The sequence below is a fragment of the Orcinus orca genome, chromosome 14, assembly GCF_937001465.1.
Source record: "Orcinus orca chromosome 14, mOrcOrc1.1, whole genome shotgun sequence".
Taxonomy (NCBI): Eukaryota; Metazoa; Chordata; class Mammalia; order Artiodactyla; family Delphinidae; genus Orcinus; species Orcinus orca.
The window spans coordinates 42,343,583-42,352,108 of NC_064572.1; the positions used below are offsets into that span (position 1 = coordinate 42,343,583).

Consider the following 8,526-nt stretch of genomic DNA (forward strand, 5'->3'; position numbering starts at 1 on the left):
CCCTCTCTGTGCCTGCCCCCCTCTGTGACCCCTCTCTGCCCCAGATGTACACAGATACAACAGCCCCAGGCCTGGGAGCGCCCAGTCAAGGCTGCCCCTGTGGGTGCGCAGGGCGGCAAATGAATGAAGGGCAGTGATGGATAAGAATGTGTCCGGCCCTCTATGGCCCCTCCAGGGAGGGCAGGGGACAGGAGGGGAGGGTTGAGCCAGCAGGGGCTCGGGAACCCTGGGAGAAGGGGGCGGCGAGCCTGCTTCCTCCCTCCCTCCTTCCCCGCCCCCACCCCTGGGCTGGCTGGGCTCCCATCAGCCGCCGCTGCATCATCATTATTTCATTGGCGGCAATAAGAGGCAGCAGTAGGGACAGCAGCTGCGGCAGCACTCGAGCCAGCTCCAGTCACAGTTCGCCCGGGGAGTCAGGCCCCCGTCCCTGCCCACAGCCATGGACGTCTTCAAGAAGGGCTTCTCCATCGCCAAGGAGGGTGTGGTGGGCGCCGTGGAGAAGACCAAGCAGGGGGTGACAGAGGCTGCTGAGAAGACCAAGGAGGGTGTCATGTATGTGGGTGAGTTTGGGCGTGGCAGGGCCTGGCGGCGCAGGGCAGCTTGGTGGCCGCTCAGTTACCTGGGCCTGACTTTATCCCCCAGCCCCTGGGAGGTGTTTTGAGAGGGATGAGGACGTGGCAGTTGAGTCAGGGTCTCCCAGCCCTGGAGGACCGCCACTCTCCCGCACACCCCATTGTCTGTTTGGCCTCCTCAGGGCCCCAGGGGCCTCTGGGACAGAACAGCAAGGGAGGCACTTAGCCCTCAGACACACCTGTTTGTGTGCACACAGATGCACACACCAGCGCACACCAGCGCCCCCGCCCAGCATCACCCACAGGCCCCCTAACTCGGGTAAGAAGCCACACTGAGCCTGGAGCCCCGCGGACTGAGCAAGCAGGGGCTCAGCAGCCAGGCCACGGGCCCCCACCCCGCCCAGAGGGAAGGGGCGCGTCAGGCGAGATGAGACCAGCCCTCAGTGTCCTGTCCAGCCTCCCGTGCACCCCACCCCCCTCAGCTCCTTCCGAAGAGGAGGCTGAGCCGATGACTCAGCTCTCGTTGACCCTGTCCTGCGCTGCTTCCGAGGCCCAGGCCATACCCACATGAGGTCCAGACCCTACCTCAGGCCTGGTCTCTCTCGTCCCCCCATCCTGTCCTGTCCACTTCCCATCCGTCCCCTTCCTCCAGACACAGCAGGAAGTGGCCTTTGAAAGGATGGCCGGCCCCCAGACACCATCCTTACCTCCCACTGACCCTGCAGCTTGTCCAGCTGTTCTGTGGTGTGTTTGCCTGGCCCACTCCCCCACTCCCAACAGCAGGAGTGGGACTGGGCTGACGCCTCCACTTCCTCCACAGGAGCCAAGACCAAGGAAGGTGTTGTGCAGAGTGTGACCTCAGGTGAGGAGCCCCAGTACCCGGGGACATGGAGGCTAGGACATGCAGGGACTTTTGCACCCTGGTGCTAAAGGCCCAAGCCCAGGCACCTCCTTTCCCCCCTGCTGTATACGGACCCAGATTTCTCCAGAATCTGGGGCTAGACCCAGGGTGGACTGCCCCCATCGTCGTCAGAGCTCCCCTGGAGTCAGAAAGGGGACAGCCTAAGGTCTCCAGTAGAGCCAGCATTTTGAGCGCCCTGGGAAAGGGGCTACTCTGGCCTGACGGGAAGGCCAGGCCTGGGTGGGGTGGGGTCAGGGCCAAAGCCAGCCAGATTCCTCCCACAGTGGCTGAGAAGACCAAGGAGCACGCCAACGCCGTGAGCGAGGCCGTGGTCTCCAGTGTCAACACCGTGGCCACCAAGACCGTAGAGGAAGCAGAGAACATCGCTATCACCTCCAGAGTGGTGCGCAAGGTGAGACCTGGTCCCCAGCCCTGGCCCTCAGACCTGTCCCATCCTTTCCCCTGGGCCCCAGGGAGGCCAGCTGGGGAGGAGGCACTATCACCCCACTGACATCCAGGGGAATGGAGACTCAGGGGCCCTGGTCTGCGTTTGGTGTTGTCACATCCATTAAGTCCTGGAATCCCTACGACCACCCCTGTGAGCAGAGCTGTGTGGGGCCCAGTTGGAATGAGGCTCAAAACCACATTCTCCTGATGGCGCTCAGCATTTAGGAGACACCCCATTCCACTAGCGAAAGCGGGGTCCTGAGGGCCCTGAGTGGTGACGGGCGGCCTCCCACGGGCAGTGGACACCAGCTCAGAGCTGCCAGGTCACCGCCAACCCAGTGTCCAGCCTCCCTCCGGGCCTGGCGGGGCAGGGCCTCCTCCTCCAAGGAGCAGCAGGGAAGCAGCGCCCCCTGGTGACGGAAAAAGAGTGAGGGTTCTGACCACACCCTCTGCCTCCACCTTTGCGAGCGTGCGTGTGTGCGTGCTTGTGCCTGGTGTGAGTGTGCCCGTGTGTGTGTGTGCACGCGCACGCACGCGCGCCGGGCAACAGAGAGCACAGGAGCAGGGGAGCACTCCCAGGGGGTGGAGGCTGGCTGGGAGAACTGTCCCAGAACCCACCACAGAAAGACTCTGCTTGAAGCATTTTACACCTACTAACTCATTTCTTTGGCCCCAAATCCCATGAGACAGGGTGTGGAAGTGAGGCCCAGAGAGATGTGGTAATCAAGGTCCCATGGCTAGTCTGAGTGAGACTGCAATTCTCTGGGCAGCCTGGGTCCCAAGACTGTGCTCTGAAAGGGAGACTCTGAGCAGGAGATCGGGAGATCATGGTGGGAGCATTGTGGGCAGGAGATTTTCCTATTCCAGAGATGTGCCGTCTCAGCTCTGTACGAGGCTGTGCTTTAGAAAGCTCTCCTACCTGGCACAGGCCCCGAGGGGCCTGAAGAGTCCCAGGCACCCAGCACTAAGAATCCCTGCTCCAGGGAGTGGGTGGGTGGAAGGGTAGGGGGTCACCCTGCCCCTGGCTCTGGGGGCAGCACCAAGGCGTCTGTTTCCAGGGCCAGCACAAGGTCTCCGGATCCTAGGAACAGGCAGGTGCCCTCGCTCCTAGTTCCCAGCTCTGCCTCGTCCTAGCTCTGTGACCTTGGGAAGCTACTCCACCTCTCGGGGCCTCCATGTTTCCAGCTGTAAAATGCCTGGGGTGGGGGGAGGGTGGGGCTGAGAGTATCCATTTCACTGGGCTGAGATGATGCAGGGAAATGGCCCCTATGAAGCAGCTTCGCCTTGCTCGTGGTGAGCACCCGACAAAGGGAGGTGACTACATCATCAGTGCCCCTGGGCACTACCCAAATGTACCCCAGGAGATCCCAGGCCCCTCCCTCCCCCATCCCCCAGCAAAAGAGGCCTTGGGATGGGGCCAGGCTGCCGCTGCACCTCTGAGCAGAAGCCTGGGCACTCCCCTCTGACTTTGGAGGAGGGCTGGTGAGCCCGTGGAGCTACCCCAAGGAAGACATTTCCTGGTGACACCTAAAAACCAGCCGTGACTCACCCTCCAGTGAACCGTAGAAGGATGCAGCACTGCCAGTCTGTCTGACCGTTCATGCCACTGGCCTCGTGCACCCACCTTGGGGCAGCAGGACTAGGTAGGCGGCCACCTGTCCTTTGCCTGGAGAGCCTGCCCCAACTCTGGCTGCCCCAGGATGGCCCCATGGTAACAGAGAGGTGGCAGGACCCTCCAGAGGTAGGAGCTGAGACTAGTGTCCAAGCTGATCACCCAGTCTGGCCCAGCCTACCAGCTTCACACGACCACCCCCAGGCAGGCTGCCATCTCAGGCAAGCGCCTGGCTGGGTGTAGGTGGATAGAAGGAGACAGGAAGTGGGAGAGGACCGTATAACCGCTGCTGGTTCCAGCCAGACCTGCCTGATCCCAGTGCCCATCCAGGAGGCAGGGAGAAGGAAAGCGGGTGGCACTCATGCTACTGGGATAGGGTTGGGCCTGGAGCAAGCCAGACCTGATCCCTGCAAGCCTCACTGCTTTGACCTCTGAGGCCTTAAGCTGGATACCTGGCCTCTCTAGGCATAGGGTCCCCATGTGAACGGTGATAGCATGCACCTCCTCCTAGGGCTCCTTGGGGTCACAGGAGGACAAGGGTATGTGATCATGTGATTCAGGAACACTGAGGGTGGGGTCAGACCTAATGCTTCAGGGGCCACTGCCCACTCCACCTCACTGGGCTTCCTCATGGAGGAGGCCCAACCAGGGACTGTCAGTGACTCAGCATCTGCTTTTGGGGGTGAAGCTGGGCTCCAGGGTACTTGGTACCCCCGGCAGGCCTTGGCATCATCAGGCAGAGCCCCCGCTGTGAATCCTTACGTGAGGCTCTATCACCTCCAAGGTCAGTCTGGCCCTCATACCTCTGTCACCTCCAGCCCTCCACATAGAGCAAGATGATGAGGGCCTCTGCTCATCTTTGAGGCCAGGGTGACAAGGCCCTGCATGCAAGGAGCTGGGGCCTCTGTGCCCTCCACCTGGTCCCACATCCCCTTTGCTTTCCCACAGGAGGACCTGCAGCAACCTGCCCCCTCGCAGGACGAGGCGACCAAAGTGGAAGAGGAAGTGGCTGAGGCGGTAGGACCTGGGCTCCTGGTGTTACAGGGGTGTCCCTGGGCAAGCTGCTTCCCTCCTGGGGCCCCAGAGCCCTCAAGGGAGCCTCTTGACCTGCAGGCCCCTGAGCCTGAGTGTGAGGTCTCCTCATGGATGGCCCCCTCAGGGCAGAGGGGCACAGATGACACCTGTCCCCACCCCACCCAGGGTGGCCACTGAGGGCTGGGGCCCCAGAGCTGTGTGTGAAAGTCTCTCTCTCTCCCAGACCAAGAGTGGAGGAGATTAGAGGGCTGCAGGTGAGCTCGGAGGCCATGGTCCCCACGTCCTCCCCTGGCTGCCCACAGGCTAGTCCTCCCATGCTGCCGCCACCACCGTCACCTGCCTCCCTTGTTCCCTCACCCCCTCTGGTCCTTCTGACCCCACCGATGCTGCTATGAATTTTTTTTTTTTAATGATTCCAAATAAAACTCAAATCCCTACTGCATACCTGCTCAGGCCTCCTGTCTGTGCTGCCTCATTCATGAAGATGCCCTCTGGGCCCTCTTGGGAACAGGAGCTGGGCCAGGTATGCTACGGGAACACCTGTGCGTTTCTGGAACCTACTGATAGCGGGCACTGCCTTCAGGGAGTCCCCCTGCACCACCACCCCGCCATTGCCGTTTTTTGTTTTTTATTTTTCGGCCATGCTGCGTGGCTTGCAGGATCTCAGTTCCCTGACCAGGGATTGAAACCAGGCCACCCCCACTGGCTTTTCACATGGAGGTGGCAGCCCTGCTTTTGGCTCGGGCAGACACCTTCAAGGACACACTGTCCGCTGGAGCGTGAGGCCGGGATGCCCCAGGTTTTGAGCTTTGGCTCACCCTCTGAGAATGGACCCCACTGACGACAGAGGGTGAGGATGGGCCTCCTGGGCCTTCCCTCCACGTGTGTCCTTGGTGGAACAGTTCCTTCTGGGAACAGGGACACCTAACGCCCCTCCCTGGAGCAGATGGTAACTTTCAAAGATGGGAAGTCTAAACCCATAGTAGGGACTCTTTGCATCCTCCTCTGCGAAGAAGGACGTGACCCCAGGGTTCCTCCCACCTGGCCCCACCCAGCCTTGAGCTCCCCACCAAGCTGGACCTGGGCTTTCCCTTTCACCGAAGAGTTCTGTCAAGTATCATTAGAAAACACAACAGCTTAGAGGCAGAAGAGCCAGCCTCCGCCTTGAGAGAAAAAGAGTAAAAACGAACACTTGTTGAGCTCCTCCCAGGTGTGGCACACTGTACTGAGTGCTTTACCTCCTTTAATCCTCAAAACAAATGGCACGTCCCAGTTTCGTTGAAAATGAACTGAGAAACAGAGAGTTAAATAACTTGCCCAAGGGCACAAAGCTAGGAAGCTGGGACCCGGGCAGAAGTCCAGGTGGCCTCGCTCCAGAGCCAGGCAGCTGATTCCCATGCTCTGCTACGTCCACCGGGACTGCGGGGGCTCCAGTGGCGTTATGGCAGATGCTGCCACCCCCAAGGTTTCAAAACAACCCGGGGACCAGGGTGGTCGTTGTCCTACACGAAGGGCTATTGGCGTCACGCCCTGGAGTCTCGTTCAGAGGTGCCTGAGCAGAGAGCAAGGCTCCCTGTCCTTTGACAGCCAGTTTGGGTTCAGAGCATCTAAGTGGCTCGCCCCAGCCCTCCAGCCCTGGGTGTGGGCACCAAAACTTGAGTCCACACCACCTTCCCACCCTGCCTCTGTGGTGGGGAGCAGAGGTCAAGGGCAGCCCTGGGGGCTGGGAACCAGTCAAACACAGCTGAGCTTTGTTGTATCCCAGCCTGCCGGTCATGGGTATCCACGGCTGAGGAGGCAGAAAGGAGCAGTGAGCTGCTGCTCTTGCAGCCCCCAAACCCTACCGTGGGAGGAATGAAGGGTCTGGAAGAGGTGCGGGCAGTCCCAGGTGTTCCTGCTCCGGGCTCAGACACTGCTCATCAGCAGGCCTGTGCGTGCCCCAGGAGGAGGGCATCTGGGGCCTGGGCTTGCCGGAGAGAAAGCGGGGAGGAGCTGGGCCCTCTCAGGTAACTGGGGGAGGAGGACACCTAGACTCGGCCCCTGGGGTCCCAGTGCCCTCTCCTCTGCTGAAGGAACCTGGGAGGGTCCCTGCTGCTTGCCCCCCGCTCTCACCCCCATATTCAGGGCCAGTTCCTGTGATCAAACAACAAGGTCTGCCCGGTCCAGGTAGCCTCTTCCCCATCCCATGGGCACTGCAGTGCTCTTTGCCTTTAAGCCCCCTATTATGTGCTGTGGGATCTGTGGGGCTGCACCTGACTTCCCTAGAGGAGTTACTGCTCTCCCCCCCATCCTCTCCTTATCCGAGAAGCGTCAGGCACCCTGTCCCTTTTTTTTTTTTTTCGGTAGGTGGCAGTTTTGTTTTATTTTTTAGTATTTATTTATTTATTTTGGCTGCGCCGGGTCTTAGTTGTAGCACTTGGGATCTTCATTGCGGCATACGGACTCTTAGTTGCGGCGTGCATGCGGGATCTAGTTCCCGGACCAGGGATAGAATCCGGGCCCCCTGCATTGGGAGCATGGAGTCTTACCCACTAGACCACCAGGGAAGTCCCAGTAGGTGGCAGGTTTCTTTTTTTTTTTTTTTGTGGTACGCGGGCGTCTTACCGTTGTGCCCTCTCCCGTTGCGGAGCACAGGCTCCGGACGCGCAGGCTCAGCGGCCATGGCTCACGGGCCTAGCCGCCCTGCAGCATGTGGGATCTTCCCGGACCGGGGCACGAACCCATGTCCCCTGCATCGGCAGGCGGACTCTCAACCACTGTGCCACCAGGAAAGCCCACGTGGCAGTTTTAATAAGAGAACTTACATATGAGGCTTGTCTTGGGTGGCCACAAGATGAATAGATCTCTGCCCCAGCCCACCAAAATCTTAAAAGTTAACAGAGGACTTAACTTGGGTCAGTCATATATTCAATCCAGAGGGTTTCAACAACACCTTACTCTGTCAAGGCTGTGTCCTTGAAATGGTCGCTGGTATAGGAATTGCAGGCAGGACATACATTCCAAGGACAGGGGAGGGGGTGAGGAGCCTCTGATTGCCCAGGTCCAGCTCGCAAGGCAACCAACAGTTACACCCTCTTGATGACCTCTTCCAGCATTGCTGTAACAGATTTTTCAATCATCTACCAAGTATCAGGCAAGGTGCTTGACTCTGAGGAACCAAACTAAGCAAACTAGGTATGCTCTCTCCTCTCCAATTGCTCGGAATCTTGGAGGTGTCAGGGAGGAAGAAATTTTCCTTTACCTTTCTAGGTTCTTCTGGCTGGTTCAAAGAATCATACTGACATGAGACAGATTGACAGGAGAAAATCAAAATTTAATAGCGTGTATACATGGGACAGACCCAGGAAAACTGAGTAACTTGTCAAAATGGCTGAAGCCTTCACCTTAAATAGCATCTTCAGCTAAAGACAAAAGAGGATCTTGGGGCTAGAGATTTGGGGAAGAAGGCAATTGACATGGAGATGGAAAAGCAAACGTTCGGTAAATAAATGTTTGCTGGGCCATGTACAACAATGGGACACAGAGAGGAATTTTAACAAATAGACTTTTTTCGGTTCCTCTCTGTCTACACACCTAGTTCATACTCTAGTTATTTATGGCGATAGCTCTATTCCTGTAAGGCCCTCTCTCTAAATTCAGCTAAGGGGAAAGATCAAAGTTTTTCCCTGAGTCTTTTGGGCCTTGATTGTTTTCACCTTGAAATAACTGGCTTGCCAAAATGACATTTTGGAGTGTCAAATTTTGCTCTCCTACAGAGGGAAGAGAGAGAATTTGAAAAGCAATCACTGAAGTCTGGTGTCATGTTCGGGAAGTACAGAATGCTGGGAGGCCCAATCTGGCATACTTCATCTAATCTGTGATAGTTAAGGAAGGCTTCCCAGAGGTTGTGATATATACTTTTTTAATTAATTAATTTATTTATTTTTGGCTGCGTTCGGTCTTTGCTCCTGTGCGCCGGC

At 58.1% G+C, this 8,526-nt stretch overlaps 1 protein-coding gene across 1 annotated transcript; it reads left to right on the forward strand.

The window, feature by feature from the left end:
* Positions 1-323: 323 nt before the first annotated feature.
* Positions 324-5,009, forward strand: SNCG (synuclein gamma). The gene is made up of 5 exons (XM_004272998.3): positions 324-560; positions 1,393-1,434; positions 1,758-1,885; positions 4,481-4,549; positions 4,791-5,009. The coding sequence occupies exons 1-5, from the start codon at positions 440-442 to the stop codon at positions 4,809-4,811; spliced, it is 381 nt and encodes a 126-aa protein (XP_004273046.1). The 5' UTR covers positions 324-439; the 3' UTR covers positions 4,812-5,009.
* Positions 5,010-8,526: the final 3,517 nt, after the last annotated feature.